This window comes from Temnothorax nylanderi, unplaced genomic scaffold (genome assembly GCF_030848795.1).
Source record: "Temnothorax nylanderi isolate EJ_2023f unplaced genomic scaffold, tnyl_v1.0 TNYL_tig0013_pilon, whole genome shotgun sequence".
Taxonomy (NCBI): domain Eukaryota; kingdom Metazoa; phylum Arthropoda; class Insecta; order Hymenoptera; family Formicidae; genus Temnothorax; species Temnothorax nylanderi.
Window position 1 is genome coordinate 547519 of NW_027249075.1, and position 21290 is coordinate 568808.

Below are 21290 nucleotides of genomic sequence, written 5' to 3' on the forward strand. Positions count from 1 at the left end.
ATTAAGTTTGATTAGAGAGAGATTTTTAAAGTCTATATATTTTTGATGTAATGCGAGTTGTTCTTAAAGCACAATGTAATCTCGTAATGAACAAAAATAATCTTTATGTCTCTTTTACGAGAATCTATCACATGAAAAAATACATTGTTGCAATGTCAATATGTCTAAAAATATACACTTTTATTCATTAAAACTTTATACATTCGTGACTAACAAATTATAGACAATAACGTATGTTACCACAACATATTAGTCTGAAATAAATTATATTACATTTAACGTACACGTGGAAAGACACGGAATGACTGACTTCCATCAGCTAACAATAACATTTCACTTGCCTTTAATAATACGAGTAGTACATTCGCACACAAGGTGAAACATTTGTATCGTGATATCAACCGCGCGTTCTAGCAAATCCAATATTTGAAATTCCTGTTGCCTTCTCGGAGGACATCAGGGTAGCGATCATGTAACTTTTTCCCTAGAGCGGAAACGTGAAAAGTGAAAAGTTTCATGTAACTATCTCTTTCTATTGGTGTTAAATAGAAAGAGATAAACTTTTCACGTTTTCGTCCCAAAGGAAAAGATACATGATCGATCCCCAGATAACAATAAAAAGACACGATGCGGTGACATGAAAGAAACTTCTGATCACGCAACAGGAAACACGGTCTTCTTTACGTACTATTAAAATTAAGATTTTCAACGTTCCCAATATTTTGCTTGAGCATCAATGTACTTGAAGCGAACAGTACAATTATGCGTAAGAGTTTATTGATTACATTTACTTTGTATCTCATACGGACAATACTCATACACGTAAACAATTAGGTGTAAAATTACGAGCTACGTAAATGTTAGTACATTAATAAACAAAGTCATTATATATATATATAAAGTCCCAGATTTACAGATTATTTCGCTTACACGCTACGCGGTCTATTATTACACGGTCTATTATTTGATTACGAACGTCTTATCGACTAAATTACTTGTATCTCATAATGGACGTATAGGGGACGACATATAAGATACCTCTAATTAAGTAAAATAAAATGTTTAGACTGCGAACGATAAAATAGTAGTTCGCATTTTTTTGATCTTCATATCATTAGAATAACCGCGAAATATTTGAGAGTTGAAAGAAAAATATAAGTAGATATATAGATGAAAAAAATACAATATCGCATCTTCGCTATATATTTAGTATTAAATGTGATAATCTCATTCTAAATTGCATAATATAATATAAAAATGATATTCAATCCAGAGGAATGCAATAACCACATTTAAAATCAAATGTGCGACAAAAGAGTACGGAACACTGACAAATAAAAAAAAGGAGAAAGTTATTGTACGTAAAATACATAGAAGATTATTGCCAGTTTTTAGATAAATTAGGATTACGTATTTTTTTCATTATATATATATCTTGTTAGCAAATTCTACTGATATTCCACTAAAAATTATTTTGATTAGAAACGGAGAGGATAAAAGTTAATGAAAAAATGCACGATCTTTCATAAACTGCGCTAAAAGTTTGCTAGCCGTCGCATGTAAAACACTGGCCTACATTTATATATAATTATTTGGGAAAAAGTATGCACAATTATCGCAATTACAGCTATTATTTATTCGTATGATGATCGGTCGTCGGTCGGACATAACGCACACGGTAATTCTTACATCCGTAAATCTTACATGCACATTTACAGTTCAATTCTACCTCAAGATAATCTCCTCTAATCATAATTACTCTTTATGGCACGTAGTTTCTCAGCACTTTACTAATTATCTCATATGATACATCTCGTATTTGTTATCGGCCTAGTGGATGTCTTTTCAATTAATCCTTTGCGCTTATTTTTGCTAGAATCAATTTCAAAACAACAAGATCCACGCCCAAGTGCATGAGTTTTCAACTCATCTAATTGTAAGCCATATAATGTAAATATGATATTGATAAATATACCTCGAGCAATCTCATTGCGTCATTTAAATTTCAGCAGCGCAGCAGTACTTATATCGATATTATAATATCAAAAGCACACATCGATTCTTTTGGCTCTAGAATACTAAAATAAATTACATATCGAAAATTAGAAGACAAATTAAATGCAGTTCGATAAGAATCAGAGAAATAATTTGAATATCTTACATATTCACAGAAGGCATGTTCAGACGAAGATATTCCTCCGTCCGAAGACTAAAACTTCTCAGTAAAGTCATCGGAGAAATTTTCCCAGATGTATAATGTATGCACATATTTTATGTTATATACCGTGTGTGAAAAACACATTACTTCAAAAAATGCATCAACACGTACGTGACATAAAGTTAATCATATTCTTTCTTTTCAGACTTACGTACGTTCTCGCTTTCTATCTGCGATCATTTATTGAGGTCAAACTGAATTGAAGACTGCAAATGAAAAGGAAGCCAAGTGTCGAAAACAAAAAAAGAGCTAGAAATTGATACAAGAGAATATACATCATGTGTAAAAATATCGTTTTAAAAATTATTATTGAGACACTTGGCCTTGTTTCTACTCGACATTCTTCAAATCGGTTATCTTAGAAAGGACGTTATCCAAAAGTTCTTGGTTTTCTGAAAACTCGAAGAACATTTGTTAACATTAATACAATTGCTTGTTTATTAATCACTCGACTCGGTTATTTTAAAAAGGACGTTATCCGCGAGTTCTTGATTTTCTGGAAACTCGAAGAGCATTTGTTAACATTAATACAATTGCTTTTCTATTAATCGCTACAATCATTATTCGTCTTCGTAAAAAAATATCGCATACGAAGAAACTTCATTTCCGACATTTTTCGAATAAAATGTCTCTTCTAAGTTGAGTGATACACAATTAACAATTATTTCCGTTCGCGTGCTTAAAGAAGTCGCAGATTGCAAACATTCTAATTCGTATCGTCCCTGGACGAGAGCACGATGTTCGTCACGGGCTGCGGTTGGCTGGAAACAGAGCTCCAGCGATTCTGCTCTTTGTCAGCCTTGAAGATCCAGTGCTCAAACTTTTTGTTCTCCGATTGCTTAACCTCTGATCCTGGATGCGCGTCCAAGATCTGGGCTCTCTTGCCCGACTTGTACTCGGACACGTAGACAACCTGCTTGTCCGTTCGGTCCTCCTTCGGGCTCTTTGTGATGTCCGATCGTCTCGGCGGCACCGGCGGTTTCTTGCCGGACGTAGACTTGCCGTTCGACGTCACCTTGATCTCGTGCCGCCCCAGGTTCCGCGACTCGCCGTTAGTCCCGATCGTTACTTCTTCGTTCTCGCTGTCGGTCTCGCGAACACCTTCCTTATTGGGCGACACCTTGATCTCTGTAATGTAGGTCATCTTTTGGACAGCGTTCGGCGGTACAGGCGTGTTAGGCAAGGGTGGACGACTCTCCGTGTCCTGCGGATTGTTGTAGTCCATCGATTCTCGGACCAGACCGCTGTCCTCACTATTCTCGCCGCTCGACACGCTAACGCTGCTGATATTATGACGGTCCTCCTTAGGCGAGGATGGACTCTTGCTGTTCGCCGTTACGCTCAAGCCGAACTCGTACTCGTCTTCTTCCTCCTCGTCGTCCTCGTCGCGGCTGGAGACGTTAATGATGCGTCTGGCGAGGTGCGTGTCGGCGAACGTAGAGTCGGTCGGCGATTTCGTCTTGATCGGCGAGTACCTGTTGCGCTGCTGGCTGTCCCCACTCCGCTGTTCGAACTTCGTCCGATGCGCGTGGAACGTGGAGAAGGTACCGCCGTTCGTACCTTCCGCGTTCTCTTCCCTGTCCTGGGATTTGTCGTGTCTGGCCGACGATTCCGATTTAGACGCGTGTACTCGCAGATGCGTCGGTGTTGTCCGTTCTGTTTCTCTTTCCGTGCTCTCTCTCGTACCCATTCTGTTATCCTCCGAATACGATCGCACGGTCACACGATGCTGGTTATCGACGTGCTTCTCACGTTTGCAGTCGGCGCTATGTTGGCCGCATCTGTCCTCACAACCACGACAGCCTCTATCAACGGTCACTTTTAAGATCGGTTCTTCTACAACCGCCTGTCTGCCGGCATAAAGCGATTCGTCGTTAACGGGCGCTTTTTCTTCTTTCCACTCGTCCAACCGTGTCAGATTGACCTTTGTCGTCGGCTCCGGAGACGTCGGTGAGCCGGTCGCGTGGAGCTCGAAGTAGCGCAAGGCGCGACTGAAGTCCTCCGACTTCTCCGATACGGAACTATTATCCGGCTCGTTTTCGGTCTCCTCCTCGCGTTTAATCTCCTTGGAGGATCGTTTCTCGTCAGCTAACTGGAAGTCTAATTCCACCTCCTTCGGAGTTGGACTCTTCACCACCTGGCCGTCGTTCACGATTCTGGCCAGGGAATTGTCCTCGTCCGGATTGAACATCCGTTCAGTGCGAATAAACTCCTCGGTCAGTCGCTTGCTCAACGGCAGGTTGTACAACTCGATGCTGGTGACCTCCTGATCTGAATCATCGAGTTTCTTCTGCTCGAACACGTCGTCCGCCGTCACTATTGTAGTGACATCTTCCTTTAGCTTGATCTCCACAGCGGACTTGGAGCGCTCTAAAGTGCCGTTGCTCTTTTTCCTCGCACGCGTCTTTTCTTCCGCTTCAGTAGCAGCTTCACTCCAAATCACGTCTTCCAGAGTGCCCCATTCGTTCGACTTCTTCAGCTTCCGTTGATCAAACGTGTCGATCTGATCGAGCTTCGTAAGATCCTCCGTGGACTCGTTGATGTCCTCAGGTGGTAGCGGCGCCTTACGTTTCTTCGACCCGGTGTCGGTGCTCATGTCAAGGCTTTGCGCCCTTTCCAGAGTCGTCGCGGTTTTATTTTCGTACTTGGACAAGTCGCCTAGACTGGCTGCTTTCCTGTACATATCATCCTCATCCTCGTCATCGTCCGCCTCCGGCACGGGCGTGCGGTGAATGGTGATATCTGCCGAGTTCAATTCGATTGTAAAGCTGTTCTGCATCTCGTTGTCGGTATCCGACTCGGAGCTCCGTCTATTCATTGGCTGATTCTCCAGACGGTGCCTTCGGGCGTCCGCGGCGGCGTCCGTATTCTCACGCGCCTTATTTACATAATCACACAACGATTCCGTGTAATCGGCGATGCTGTCGATGGTGTCTATGGCGTCTTTCCTTGCGGATTGCATCGCGCTTTCGCTGGTACTCATCGGCGGCGCCGGTGCTTTCCGCTTGTTCTTCTGAGGACTCTTGGCGCCGTCGGAATCGGACGAGCTGATCTTCTGCATGTTCAAGGGCTCAGAACTGCTCTTTCGATTTCTGCGAGCCGCCATAGCCGCGTTGTGCACCTCCGTCGGCACCTCCGATGGTATGTTGAGCTCCCCGTCGGCACTCCTGCCGCCTTTGTCCGGCACGTCGACGCTGTCGACGGTGATCCTCGTTGGAACGACGCTGTGGTCCGCGCGTTGCTGAAGACGCTCGTTGCAGAGTTTCTTGTCGTCGGCGTCGCTCAGACCCGCGGACTGCCTGTTCGTCAGCAGTTTTTCCGCGTCTATCTTGCGCGAGTGCCTTCTCTCCAGATTCGTATTATGCTCATTCTGATTCTCGATGCGGTGCACGGTGCCGTCTAGCGCCGGCAGCACCTTGATGCCGAATTTGTGATGATGATTGTTCTTCGTCTCGTCATGACGCCTCTCGAGGCTCTGCCCGCTGCCCGGAGTCGATTTCGAGGACTTCAGGGTCGAGTTCATCGAGTAATTCGAGCCCACGGACTCGTTCGGATCGGCTATGAAGAGACGTTTCGCGACGCTCTTGTGACCCCGCGACAATTCCGGAATTGACTGGCTTCTGTAAAGAGGATGGCAAATCCTCGTCGGACTCGGACCCACGCTCTTCTTCAGCAACGTCGCTGGCTTAGACCCGCTACCACCGCTCTCCACTTCTAGCTCTACATCGTACGGCGAGGCGTAGCTCAGGATCGTCAACGCGTCCTCGTATACCATGTTGCGGAAGCTGATTTTCACGCTGGAGATACGATCACCTGCAATGAAAAGAAAAGAGGAGTGACGAGACGCTCTTGGTAACGCGTAGAATGTAATCGCGGGAAAAATTATTTCGCTTTTTATTTTGTAACGTTTTATTTTGTAAAAATGAAAGCTTATTTTACAACATACTATGATCATTGTGAAATTCCAATTTCAAATATTACACGCGAATTTGGATCACGCATTCCTGGTCGTGGAGGTAAACGATTGAAAGTGCATTAAATTATCAGAAGAAATCGAAATCTCAGGAATTCCAGCCGTGATGTTCCGCGCACGAACGGAAAATTAGCTCTACCTCCAAGTAATTGTCGGATAAAGACACTTTTCGTTGTAAATTACGCTTTTAACTCAAGATTGTAAATTTGTTGAGCCGTTACCTTTGCAAAATTGGGCCATTCGGCATCATAGTACGATACTCAACTTACGCCAGCAAGTGCACTTTAATGAGAGCCTGATACCTCATTTTAATCGTCTCACGACACGCATTATCAAATGCTCGAACACGGTGGTAACAGTGCTTTCACTGTGGAATGTAGGTATGTGGGTGATTCTCAGATCCGCAGACGGCTCTCGTCGAGAGAGAGAGATATGTCCATCCGTTAATTGAGGTATTGAATTATAATTCGTTCGCTTATAATCACGGCAATCGCTTTTTCTCAACAGAAATCGTGTTCAATCTCGGTACGATGAGCGAAGAGAAAATTCTCACTACGTCATCATCGTGTGCAACGATAACGAGATTAAGCGTGAAAATCTAATCACAAGAGGATATACTTATATATATATATATTTTTTTTTAAACAAGAATCAAAGATTGAATACAAAGAAAACTGAAGAAAATTATAAAAAACTGTACAGTATAAATGCAAAACTATATAAATATATATTTCAAAACTATAAACAGAGCGCACACACATCCAGAACTTTAAAACTATATCTAGAACTACATAATCGTGCCAAAAGTTCTGTTCCTAAAAATAGATTTATTTCATAATTAAAATAAAAAGCGACATGAAACGTATACAGACCGTTTGAGGAAATTTGTGACGGACATTTTTAATAATTATGATTATTCTTGTATTATGATTGATCGATTCAATAAAATACATGTACATTTCATTTATCGTTTTTTTATTTTAATTATAAAATAAATTTATTTTTCTTAGGAACAGAATATATGGCACGACTATGTATACTCTTGGAATCGAAAGTGGAATAAACTTTTGCGAATTTATCTTCGACACACGTTGCCGATAAATGTTGGAACGCGCGAGACGCTCGCAAAATTATCGCGGGACAGAGAAGGGCTTCGTTTGACAATACTGACCAGGGTGTATCCGTCCGGATTCGGATGCGGGTCCGCGATGCAGCAGATCCTTGACGAAGATGCCCTCCCTCATGTTGCCGCAAACGTTGAAGCCCAGGCCGGTGAAGTCACGGCTACGCAAACTGACCACGCTGACCCTGGTGGCCTTGGGCTGTAGCAAGAAAACAGTCGGGTTGATTGTTACACGGGCGATGAAAACTCCACTACTCTCTCACCACGGGAGTCGCATTATTGCGTGTGGGTCGTGCTCGCCGATCACTGGGTGTATATGTATGTACGTGTATGTGAGATATGATGGATTCGTTGAGTCCGCTATTCCCGAGCGCGATTCGACCGAGAGGCGATCAATGAACGGGAACCTCGCCGATGACGAGCTAATAACCCAGGGACAAGTGGATGAAGGAGAGATACGTCATATTCTTATGAAAGAGAAGTCGTGTCCATTGACGATGTTATTACGTCCGGCTGTGTCATGTACGTATACAATATCCAGCTGGGACATATAAATTGCGACTGATATATATCCGAATTTCCGGATCCTGTCTTAATAAAAACGTGACGCGAGACGTGAAACGAGACCCGTTCGGACCGCGCGGACATTTATTCCAGATTATTCATCTTCGTTGGCACAATGTGTTCTTTTATTTGTAAAATTATATCGTCTTCTCATATGTTTATATTTAATCTCTTTTCATTTTTATTTTAAAATTTATCTTTATTTAATGTGAATATTTTAATAAGCACGATACATGATATTCTGATAATAACATTCAAATATGGGTACTCCTGGAAATTGTTCTGAATCCACCGTTTCCTCTGCAAGGAGAATATTTCGAAGTCAGATTACTTAGATCATGGAGATTTATAAATATTACATACCCGCCTTCACATTCGCCTCATCCTGCAATTATTACGTCGTTATTATCGCGTGACTAAACAAGAACTATTATCACTATTATCGTGACGCTTCAAGTTCAATCGCGGAATTTATTGCCCACCTAGCGCGATAATTCAATCGTTCAGGCCGATAATGATAATATTCAATTAAATCTGCACACTGAGGTATCATTCCATCATATTATGTATTTGTACAGAATAAACCTGTATTGTCTTAATGCGGAAAAAATCAATCGTGATGCATTTAAAAGATATTGAACTGCCGAGATGAGCTGTTTCATTTCAATATCAAACAAGCTAAATCTAAGTGATTCAATGTTAATCGGTATATCTTTTTATCTGTCTTTTTTAAATCCCTCTGAATACCGAGAATAAATGTAATGCTTTTCTCATCAATTTCTTAATTATTTTACTATAAAACGACATAAAACAGACTGCTGTTAAGTAAGATCGACTACCGATCATGAATGACAAATAAAGTAACATTTCTGTATTTACCAAAAAAAAAAAAAAAAAAGAAAAGACAGAGAGCACTTACTCCGACGCAGGAATCGTCGAGGGTTCGGCGTTTGTCATTGCGGACCGCCGAACCGAGGCCCAGGGATGACCAGGGTGTGGACCATCGCGTGGAGTCCTTCGCGGATGTGTCCCCGGATACAACCGATGACGATCTCTCCGTGACGCGGCCGACCGGCGCAGGCGTGGCGTCCTTGAAGCAAGGATTATCGAAGGCGTAGGCATCCTCGGCGATCTCGGGATCTGTCACCAGCACCAAGTGTTTACCTGCGAAAATAGGAATAGACGGTGACTATTCCGTAATTCGACCAACCGGGGATGAAGATCGACGATCGGAAGAATATCTTCTAAAACGCGGGATATCTTCACCTGTCCTCCGGGAAAAAAGTCTTAACAATTTTTTGCAACTCTCTCTTTCTTTTTTAAATCTCTCTCGGTATATCGGGGGCATTTAAAAACAAGGACATACGCGAATCTGCCCAGAGTCATCGTGAAGCTCGTTCATCGCTCGTCACACCCGCGGCCACAGTATTCGCGCGCGGCATTCGCGCGGATATACGTCGCGGCACGCTAGTAGAATCGTAATCGCGACATGACTCATTAGCGTGGTACGTTACTTATAAAACGTACTAGGCGATCGCGCGCATCTCTGGACACGCGCGCGCGCGCATCCAAATACGGTGTAGCCGGCGTATCAACAGGAAGGAAGCGCATTCCTCGAAACCGCCCGTGTCCCGCTACGTATCCGATATCTCTATCCACCTGACCTGACCGTATTCAGACATAGGATGTATGATACATTAGTGTCGGACGGCTGCGCACACGACAATCTCTCTCTTCTGTCTCTCTCGCGCGCGCAGCTCTTATTTTATTTTAATTGCATTTTTTTTTCTTTTTTTTTTTCAATTATTTTATTTTTATTATTGTACGTGCATTATTATAGTTTATGTTATACTGCCTATTTTTCATTTTGTAATAATGTCTTTACGTTTTAAGCTTTTAAGGGGACGTAGTCCCCAGGAGCTTCGCAATGAATGACGATTCGATTCGATTCTCTCTCGTCCCACTTCCCCTACGCAATCGTTTTGTCCGCTTACACGTAGTGTAGCAATTCTTAACTTAATTGAATTCCCAAGAGGGGAATCCCCTCATCATGTCTTCTTTTCTAAATTGGATACCATCGCAAACGGCGAATTGTGATGGCGCACCACGTGCAAAGACATCCTCGTTCGGGACTCAAACGCAGGCATTTACCACGGGCGATATATTCCCAAGCGCGAATTTATGCGCGAGTAAAAAAGGTTTATTTCTTTCGTTCGCTTTTTTTACTCAATCGTATGCACGCACGACGTTGCGTAAGGGATGTCCCGGATTTTTCCCTGGCGCGGCGCGGCGCGGCGCGGCGACACGACGGGCGCGGCATTCCTCGAGTCCGCGCGCTTTCGCCGCGCGCGTTTTTGCGCTGCACCTACGCATTTGTTTATTTATCGGCGTCCGCGTGTTCGCGCATACACGCGCGCGCGCAGGAGTTGCGTGTACACGTAGTATCAGTTCCTCTCTTTTTCTCCCTTTCTCTCTCTCTCTCTCTCGCTCTCCCGCCTCGTCGTTTCCTCTGTATTACGTAACGCACAATGAGGCGAGTAATCGTGCCCGGTATGCACAATCGAGGCGACGCCGCGACTTGGCAGGCTGCGCCGAGGATCGACTGAAGGGGGAGAAGAGAGAAAAAAAAGTAGGAAAGAGAAGGAAAGCTCTTGTTAAAGAGGAGCCGGTATAAGAATTTACGGCGCGTGCCGACGCGCCGTATATTTCCACGTCGGGTAAATCCTGCCGAGTAATAAATGAAATACTTGAGGCCGCGCGCGTGTCGCGCCAGGCTCGCGTTTTCTCGATGCAGATGCGCCTGGGGGCAGGGGGTGGGGGAGGGGGAGGGGGGCATCGATATGCCTACCGTAAAACGACGCGCATACTTTCGCATTGCCGATGCGCGATACCGCGAAACGGCGGGCTCGGCTTGTTGGATAGAATTTTTCAGGGAGAGGAAAGAAAGGGAGAAAGAGGAAGAGAAAGGGGCACACGTGCGGTTCTGCACGCGACAGGAGTAAAACGGACGAAATATTTTGGCGAATATAGCGGAGACGTTTTTCTTCAAAGCTACATCGGTGTTTCCCATTTCGGGGAAATTCCCCGTTCCCCCGGAAGATTGATAATAATAAGAATGTAATTCGGCATATAACGAAGCACTTTTTGATGAAATAAAAGTAATTTAATTTTCAGCTTCCTGCCCCGTTTATTCATTGTCAGTAAAGTTAAACAATGTTTATTTCTGTTAATTAAGTTGATTATTTCTATAATAATAATTTTATATAATGTTAATATTAATTAGTAGACATCGGATTTTTTATATGCAGATTGATGGAAAAAAGCAATCAATAACTAAGATTGTTATTTATAATATCCAAAATATTTATACCTAACATATGTTGCAGTACGAATATGTTGGATATTATAAATATCATAATTTTAGTTATTAATTGCTCTTTTCCACCAATCTGCATATAAAAACTCCGATGTCTAATTAATTAGCTATTAATAATACAAACATTCTTTTTTTTCTAGTCAATTACCGTAGTTTTTCTCACAATTACTGACACTAAATGCAGTAGCCTCGAATACGTAATGTTTGGCATGTTACGTAGCCCATTGAACGGCCGATATACGCAATTCAGCAATGTGTCAGCATACTAAACAAGCATTCTGTTTTCCATATTCATGGCTTGAATGACAGAATTCCGCGAGCGGCTGGCGTACTTTCAATAAAAACGGGCAAATTTAATAAAAGAACCGAGAAAACGTTAACAAATCAGTATAATGTTCAGCATAAATGTTATCTTAATTAATTTTCACAGAATTAATCACAAAACGATATAAAAACTGCATAGACAGAGATATGTGATTTTTCTAATTCTCTCTCTGATTAAGATCTAATGAAATGAAGACGTATCTATCGGCGAATGAAAGAAAAATTATTTCTCGCGGTTCTATCTTCGCTTGTGCGTCTTATCCCGATGATATCCTTCACAGACGCGACTCGTCCACTTTTTACGCAGGAGGCATCGTCGGCCTCCTGTGTAAAATCGTCGCTTCATCGAAATTCGAAAACGATGAGGTGTGCGGCAACAGCGAGGTAACGTCAACAGCTCTCTAACGGGGTTACGGCGTGTCGCATTGTTTTTTGCGGCGTGCATAAAACGCGCTCGCGGCGATACGACACGGTCGAGGGATACGAACAGATATACGAATGGCCATAAAGGCGCTGTTCGCAGCGACTATTTTCCCTCTGTCTTTCTTCCTCTCGGTTCAGACCGAGAGGGATTTCTTATCGGGACACCATCGCCCACCGTGATTGTGACGCTACGCCTCTGCGAGGGACGCCAATGGGCGCATACCATGGACGCCAAGGTGAGCTAGCTCGCTCTCTCTCACCCTGCGTCTTCCTCTCCTCCTCCTCCTCCTCCTCCTCCTCCTCTTCTTCGCCGTGAGCTTCGAATCGCGATCCACACACCCTACCATTATTTCCGACCGCGTTGCTCTTATCGAGATCCGACTGATCTGCTTCTCGTTTCGTCTCGGAAGCCCCTCTCGGCGGGACGCCGACATAATCTCGGCCGCGGGTGACACTTCTTTTGGAAGGAAAACGTTTTGTTACGGTGAGTAGTCTAATGAACACCTGCAGGGATAACGAGAAAATGCTCGATAGTGGCCTCGCCGCGAAAACAGTTCGCGATGAAGTTTGCATGACGAGATATATTTGATATATCTGTAATATTTAATCGATATGTGAAATTATTTTTGAAAAATTATATTAACTTAAGTGGATTGTTCTTCGATTATTGTTGCCGAATTAATTTATCGAACTCTCTTAATTGCCTCGGGGCGAGTTGCGAAGAATATAATGAGATACCAGGCGGAATTTTAAAAGTCCGCGGAGATACCATTGTTGCTTGCGGATCTTCTCAGCGATTAAAACGCGCTTTACTTATGTGTAAATATTTAATGTGCTAGTTTCGTGACCCACCGCCGTTTACAGGCAACAGCATGACGTGATGATGTCGAGCGTCGTGAAGATAATGGCCTTTTGCGAAAGAGAGCCCGGAACGCGTCTCTTAAGTGGAGAGGCTCGCGGAATATCTCGGTCGCACACGTTTCTTGAGGCATTTTTTTTTCTCAAATTCGCCACGCAGGCAGATAATCGGCAAAAACGTCGCGAACTCAATTCGATGCAAAACAACAGATTCTGATTGACGACAATTTCGATGTTATTATCCTAATTGCACGGTTCTCAGTGCGACGCGATTCTGCAACGTAAAATTTAGTTCATGTACAGAAAAGAAGAAGTGTCAAATCAACACTGATATACGCAAGAATATATAATCTTGAAATGAGATTATATTGCGTTAAACTAAGAAAACTTGCTTGAATGAAGTCATTTATATAGTTAAACGAAGTTTTATGTAGCCGTATCAAGAAAAAAAGTTGAATTAAAAAATTGAAATTCTTATCAGAAGATTCTTGCGTACATACAAGTATGTATATCAGTGTTGATTTGACACTTCTTTTTTTTCTGTATATTCGGCAGAAACGTAATGCAAAATACGTACAACCGCGACTTGCGTAAATAGATCGTTTCGGTTCTCAAGGCTAACAATAAAGTGCAGGAAGATAAGCGAAGAGACATTAGGAGAACTAAATCTGTGTCATAACCGCTGGTGTTAAACAATCATAAATAAAACCGGTTACTTCGAGCGAGTTTCAATCAGAGTGGGTGCGTATAGTGTGCGATGGGTGTAGCCGAGCTTATTTTCAAATTAAAATTATCTATGTGGATTATACTAACAATGAATCACTTCGAGTGTCCCATATTTCGTAGAATCGCTCTCTTTTCCGTCGATAAACGCCGCGCTATTGAACGAGTTGCGGCGCGATATCTTCCGCAAATGAATTAATCAATTCGTGCGGCATTACGTCTTCGAGAAATGTCCGTGGAGTCGTAGAGTCGGACATAATTTTACACCGGCATGATTCACGCAAATTGCGACTCGTTCGGAACGCGTCGTTGCCGATGCGAAATGGTGCGAGTTTAAGGCATTCGCGCATTCAAAAATAGATCAGGAATGTAGGATAGTATCTTTAGATGCTGCACTTTGTTTTCAAAACAGGCATGACTTTAAAGATTGAACCAAAAAACGCTCTTTTTTCTCTCCTGTTAGATCGCCGTGAGTGCCGCAGTCTAGATTACGGAAAACAGATGCTTCTCTCCGTTATTTTGGCTTAAGAAAACTTTCCGGAGAGATTCTCCGCGCAATCGATCGAACGATTTTTATCTGACGAAAGAAAAGAAAAGTTCGATGGCGCGCTCGAAGAAAGGAACGGCGCGGGCGCGAATACTCTTGTTAGCCTTGCGCAACCTTCCGTGAATTGCGAGAAGAAACTCGGAGCGCGACGCGCCCCGGAGCAGCACGCGCAAGCAATTCCGTCCACACTCCAGTGATCTGGTATTTAGGTACGGACCTGTGGCCGTATCGCATCGCATCGCATCGCATCGCATCACGGCCGGTTCGCCATTCTTCAAGGTCACGTAGCATCGGCCGAGGTCGCTGGAGCGGCGCGGCGCAGAAAAAGACGGTGCGCCATAAATATCGGCACGGTACGTGACGATCATCGGCTTCACCTCGTTCCACCGGTGGTCCAAAGATGGATGTAAGGCGTAGCGGGGATCGAAGACGGGGATCAATTGATGCGGCACCCGGTTGCATGTGGCTTGACCCGAACGGAGATCCAGAATGGATCGCAAGCCGTAAAATAAAACAGTTCAGAAACAAGAAACGTCACGTTTTCTCTTTCGCGAACGACATACCTAATGATTTTGGTGAATTATTTTCCCCGCAATGTCTGATCTCCTTCTGCTTTTCTATCAACGAATGGCGGGAAGAGATCGATAAAAATGTATTTAAATAATTTATATCTCTGTAAATTGTATTTTTAGATAGATCGACTTCCTAAATGCGATTATCATGATTGCTCCCTTGATCCTTTCACGGTCGATGTTTTTCAAATAAGATAATGTGGATTAATGTCATACTCTCTGATTCAATGATCATTCTCGAAGGTCGTTTGAGTAGTATGATAGTGCGGGAATGCTGATGATAAGTAATATCGTCGATTCATCGTCGATCATCACTCATCGTCGTCTGTAGACCGAACTTGATCTCTTGGCCTCTATTCGATCTAATTCTTCACGGTAAATATAACAACGGTGTCACTTTGACAGCGGTAAACATGTCAAAATGAGTCACAGGATCAAAAGTATTTTGCATCAAAGTCTCCTACGCGCGCGTGTACAACTGGTAACTCACTGCATTTTTATCGTTTGTAAAAAAGATGTATGCGAAGTTTTGCGACCTCGATTACATCTTGTACAATTAGTAGTTTTTACCTGAAACCGAAATTATACGTTATTCTGAATATCGTATATAGATATTACGTGCGTTTATCGCTTTGCATCGATCTTTTTTTATTAAGCGTACCGCAACTTCGCAGTCGTTCCGAAAACGACTTGATGATTTGCTATTACCGCTAACGGTTACGTCGATCGACAATCAAACGGTTCTAAGGAGAACGCCTTTTTAGAATCAATTCCACCGTGGCGATTTTGCTGGCAAGATAAATAAAGATAATGAGTCGGTCGTGGAACGTGTAATCGATGCTACGCGTGGCAGTTTGTTATAAACTACACATATATATAGATATATACATTCCATAGATTAGAAATTATTGGCAAACGTTATTAACTTGATTCTTGTCTAATCTGGATTGCATTTGTTTTATCACGATGCTAGCATTAAGATCCACGTTGTGAAACCCTGTTCAAGGACTCATTATCCTTTAAAATATTAATGGTATATATGAATGAGCCAATTCTCTTCAGACAAACAATTAAATCACATTATACATATATAAATGTAGATCTTTCTTTGCATGTTCATGTTACACTCACTGAGTTCATACCGACTGAGAACAAAATTTTCTCCAATTTAGTAAATATTAGTTTGCATACAATTGTGACTCCATTTATTAAAATGCAAAAAATTTTCCTTTTTTTAAGTAAATTTTTTTCTCAGTAAATACATATATACTAATAAGAAGGAAAATTTTCTTCATTTTAGTAAATAGAGTCACAGTTATATGCAAACTAATATGCATTACTAAAATGCAGAAAATTTCTTTCTCATCAGTGTAATATGTGAAAAATATGAAAAAAGGCATACGTAGCGAAGAGCCAGTAAGGTTCTTCCTAAAAGGGGCGCTTTTCAATTTTTATTAAAATAACAAAAATGTACGCAAAGACATTTAAATCATTGTAAAATCTCCAATGAAGTCATCGCGAAAGGATTACCTAAAGCGAAGACTCGTGAGATGATGGGACAACAGTACCTAACGAGTCATGGACTCGATTGCGGTTCAACGTTGTAAATGTTGTAAATGTTATAGAGCTCGCTAAGTTCTCTCTCTCTCTCTCTCTCTCTCACACACACACACACCGTTACTAGAGACGCGGTGCATTCGATAATGCACCGGTTCAGCCGCTACTATCCACATTATACAGGCAGCGTACTCGGATTCCTGAGGACAGCGGGGGAAAGGAGCTATGCAAGGTATCAGGGATCAGAGGAAGGGGGGCCCCCCCTGAGGCGGCTCCACCAAGAGAAGGGAGACGGGGATCGCGGCGTGGCGTGGCGCTGCGCGGCGCGGCACGTCATGGTAGGGGAATGACAACAGCCGTGATTATGCAGAAATGCGAGGCGTGGCGTTCGTAAAAGGAGAAAAAAAAGAGACGCCTTAACCGAAGTCCGTATATTCGTGTCGCGGCCGCGACGACGATTGAAACGCGCGTTTAGGACCGCAGGACGGAGTCCAACTGTCCAAATGTTCTCTCGCCTCCGAAGAGAGAAGTGGAGAACGTCTCTTCAATTCGTCTTGGGAAGACGCGACGCGGCGACCGGCGACGTCGGCGATCGAGGGAGCAATATAACGGGAGAAACTCGCGTAACTCTCGCGTTTTCTCACCCACTTTTTCCAGGGACGTCGCGCGGTCTGACGGAATCGCCGCGGTTTGTTCCGCTTCGCGGCCGAATCGGGAATGCGGTGGGTTCGTTGCGTCGCGCTTATTCCCGCGTGGATGCGCACGTGACGCGGCACAGGATAAGCGTGAAGATATCGTGAGAAATTGGAGAAATAAGCGGCGGGAATTCGCTACCCTTCGCGCCCCTGCGCGATCGGAGTCCCCGAGTCGCGACGACGCCGACGCAACGGCTATGCAACGGTACACGAGAGAATAGTTCGTTTATCTATTACATATGCTCGGTCGCGTATCGACCACCGCTTGTGTCTCTTCACTATTGCTTCATGCCGTTTATTGATTGTATCGTACATTTCAATTCTTATTAATTGTACAATTATCCTTATCTCACTTTTGTGCTACACTATTAATAAATTAGTCAGAATATCTGTATTAATAGCTCGCCTTAGGAGACAGGAGAAGGAATTGGGTGAAGAAGATTGTTTAGATAAGAAAGACGGATAAGAGATAAGGAAAGAAAATAAAGCTAAAGGAATGTAGAAATTTATAATATGGCAAAAGAGGCTAGAACAACAATACAATAGCGAGATAATGTAATAGCTAATAGTATGACAAAAATTATAATGATTAACATTTATGTAACTTAAAGCAGCAATCATTTTTGTCAAGTTGAAAATAGTTTTTGTAAACTCTTCCAAAGAGCTTCCAAAAAGGCACGAAATAAATATCTAATTATCTATATTAATAGCTCGCGCTATTTTGCATTTCGCGGCGTCTCGGTCGTGACGATAAAAGGCACAACGCCTTACTATGGCATTTTCCTATCTCGCGCTCTTGTATGATTACGACCATGATACAATGTAATAATTGTAATAGGTACTGTAAGTTGGAAATAATTTTTGTAAATACTTCCAAAGCCAAAAAGTACGAAATAAATAATATTATCTGCCTATCTATCTATAATAATCTATATTAATAGCTATTTTACATTTCACGGCGACTCGATAGTGACGATAAGAGGCACAACGCCTTGCTATGGCATTTCCCTATCTCGCGCTCTCGAGAGCTTATTGTCGCATGTCGTAGTCACATGTCGCCGCAGCCACCATCAGGCTTATAACGCGGCAACGTGCGCGATAACGCGCCATTATCATCGTTATTTACACCGCAACGCGCGTCGCGGCGAAGTGTACATACAAACATACCGCGTGCCTTCGTTCGAGGCGACCGTCGACGGCGGCGGTTCGTTGTCGCCGTTTAACGATCGGAACGCCGCATTGGAATCCCGGCGGCATCGATAATAAAATATCAAACGACGACACCTGAGTTACGTCTTCATGTGACGAGCGAGCGACCATGTTCTCTCTCGCCGCGATTTACCACGGAGCTGAATTAATATCCCTGCGAAATCCGAAAGTTCTGTCACACAGGAGCAACTCTTATTCATTATTTGTTGCATATTTTCAAATATTTTCGATTTGTCGCTACGAGGATACGTCGATCTCATCGCGCAAATCGCGAGTCCCGGAGGAACGTTGAAAACTATTTTCGACGCGTTAAGAGAGAGAGAGAGAGAGAGAGAGAGAGAGAGAGAGTCCTGTCGATTTTTACTTTGCACTCAAGGCTGTGTTCAGTAACCTCTATCCTAGTTTACGACTTTGTAATGACATGTTAATCTCCGGTATCACATGCGCGCGACGGAGTTAGTCGAGATAGTTGAGCATTATAATACCTTCCGTTCGCTGAGCACGAAACTCGTGTTGCCACGTGCACGTAGAAAATCAAATTACACATGAGAAAGCGCTCGCGCGGAGATGCGTGACTCGTAAATCACGCTTCGAAATGTGAAGAAGAAACGTTGCGCGGAAAAGTAGGAGACTTTCATAAACGAGACGATGATCCCCCTCCCCCTCCCCAACCCACGGTTGGTCTCGTTAATCCGAATCGGAGCAGAGCACCGGGTAGAGCAACGTGGGATTGCTTTTCATTATATAATTTCGTGCGGCCGTGTGGCTAGGAACACCGCGTATATTGATCTCGACGGAAGATAAAAAAAACTATTCCTCGTGTTCTTTCACGTATCATAATCCGTTTCGATCGAGGAATAAGTGGGGTCGAATTGTATGAACGCTGGGGGGGAGCACAGAAGTACGACACCGGATTATTAAAAGATATATTTATTATATCTTCCTCCTGGGAAGATAAACGTATCCCCCTTCTCCGCCGTTCCGCATGCATCAGAGTGAAAGAATAATTGTTTCGCAATTTGCATGGATGTGCTAAATATCTTCGGCATTTACTAATGAAATGCAGTTATTTAATGGGACGAGAGAGGGATTGATCAATGCGGAAGAGATACCGCACGAAAAGAATGGTCTTGCTAATGTATCTGAATATTTAGTTAGACGAAGATCTTAAAATAATTTTACGGGCTATCAAAATAATTATAATGAACGTTCAAGCTGTTGGTAGAACGTTCAAAACTTTTTGCAGCATTATTATCATATTTGAGCGTTCTATGTATATAATTATTTTGATAACCCAACTAAATTATTTTAAGATCTGTGTATTTATCTAAATTTTTTGATACTTCAGCAAAACCCTTCTTTCTATGCAGTAATTTGTTGCAGAGCGCGTACGTTGCGAAGAAAGTCATCTCTAATGATGCTTCTTGCTTCAATACCGTAATACCGTATTGAATTCAATAAAAATTCAACAGTGGGAACATTAATTAATGAAAATATTTTGTATGCGACCTTAAGAGCAAAATTTGTAAATGTCGAAAATTGGAACGGTTATCGATCTGAGGTGTCAATTACTATTGTCAGTTTGACATATGTTATATTATATTACAACAAAAAAATTTCCAATATAAAATCTAAAATATATGTACAATGTTTTATGTTTACAATAACAATATACATTGTTACATTTAGAACATTCATTTAATTTCAAAAAAACTCGAGCAGAACATTTAAAACATTTTCACCATTCACATTCTATAAATATTTATACTTGTAACGTGTAAATATTTAAAGTATTTCAAATGTTTTGCTCAATATTACAATAAAATAAAAATAGAAAAAAAACTTTGGAAAATCGTTGAGTATAAGAGTAATGAAAACATTACATTTCTGATTTAAATTGTCATAGATTTCCCGATCAGAATTCATAACCTTTTTGAGAAATAGGACTGGGTACCAATTAGATTCCAGTTTTCTATGTGGAAAATAATTCTGTTGTCTACTATCTAATATAATAGAGAAATATGTGTCACATGATATGCAATTTAATAAAGCATGAATAATATGCAAGCAAATACACTTCCTGTGTTAAATTTCAAACAATTATTTTTTGTTAACAAAATCGAAGAATAAATAGGCTCCATTACTCGAAGATGTTTCCGCACCTTTATGTACAATTTTAAATTTCATCGATGAGTAAATACGAGTATGTTAAGAGGAACGCGTTTACTATTATTATGTAAGAGGTGCGTGTCGAGTGACAGTAGGTTGTCAGCCGCCAGTTTTATCTTTTACTGCATCGTCTACAATTGGTAGCCTTCGCGTATTGCCCTACTTTAGATAAGAGGCTCAGATACACGCCATTTGTCGTAATTTTCCGCGTGCTTTTATTTTTATTTTCTCAAATTTTAATAGAAATTCTTCATGCGAATTTATCGTGCAAATTTATCATGCAATCAAAAAATGTATCGTGCAATGCCGTTCTTCGTGCATCTTTCATTAGTATAGTCAGAATCGTTATGAAATTTGTAAATTTAGCTAATGAGAACTTTTAATTAGTCGAGTAATTTTTGCTATTAATTAGACGTATTGTTCTTTAAATAATTTAAAACAGCAGATCACGTGATATACGAATCAATTTCTCTTCGTCATTCTATTTTACTCTTTATCAGCATCAAAGGAAAAATTTATCGAAAAAGAAAGAGAGAGAGAAAGAAAAGTCGGGGAAAAACGGCACACAAAACGTAAATGAATGCCGCGGTAAACGAAAAGTTGGACGAAGTACCGCTCCACGGAATTGATCCGTGCAGAACTGAGGTGAATCGATCAACATTCCCACTACGGTCATTCTCCTCGGAAAAATGCGCGTCGGTAGTTGCGAAAATCACGGAACACCCGGTGTAAGGCGGACCGTACGTACGTGTTCGCCGAACTCCGTTCTGCAAAGTCGAGTCGCGAAACCCGTTCGCCGATATCTCGCTCATACGCGGGCAAGATAAAGCGGCGGCTCCTATGCGGTCCTGCATTCTGCGCCCGGATTCCGCGAGTTCGCTCCGCTTTACCTCCTTCTCCCTCCTTCTCTTCTCCGCCGTGCGGTTCAATGGAACCGCGCGTACAATCCAATTTTGCCT

General features: G+C 42.3%; 1 protein-coding gene and 1 long non-coding RNA gene across 2 annotated transcripts in view; one reads left to right on the forward strand and one right to left on the reverse strand.

Annotated features, from left to right (window-relative positions):
- Positions 1 to 159: 159 nt before the first annotated feature.
- LOC139767929 (uncharacterized) overlaps positions 160 to 21290 on the reverse strand; it is a 31097-nt gene continuing 9966 nt past the window's right edge. Inside the window, exons 2-4 of the mRNA XM_071697679.1 lie at positions 8798 to 9042; positions 7363 to 7513; positions 160 to 6031 (exon numbers count right to left, since the gene is read on the reverse strand). Of these exons, the coding sequence (XP_071553780.1) occupies positions 2925 to 6031; positions 7363 to 7513; positions 8798 to 9042 (3503 nt within the window). The 3' untranslated portion in view covers positions 160 to 2924. The remainder of the gene's footprint in view (positions 6032 to 7362; positions 7514 to 8797; positions 9043 to 21290) is intronic.
- LOC139767935 (uncharacterized) lies at positions 11337 to 14661 on the forward strand. Its single transcript, XR_011717246.1, has 2 exons — positions 11337 to 12485; positions 14046 to 14661. It is a non-coding gene; the product is annotated as an uncharacterized lncRNA (long non-coding RNA).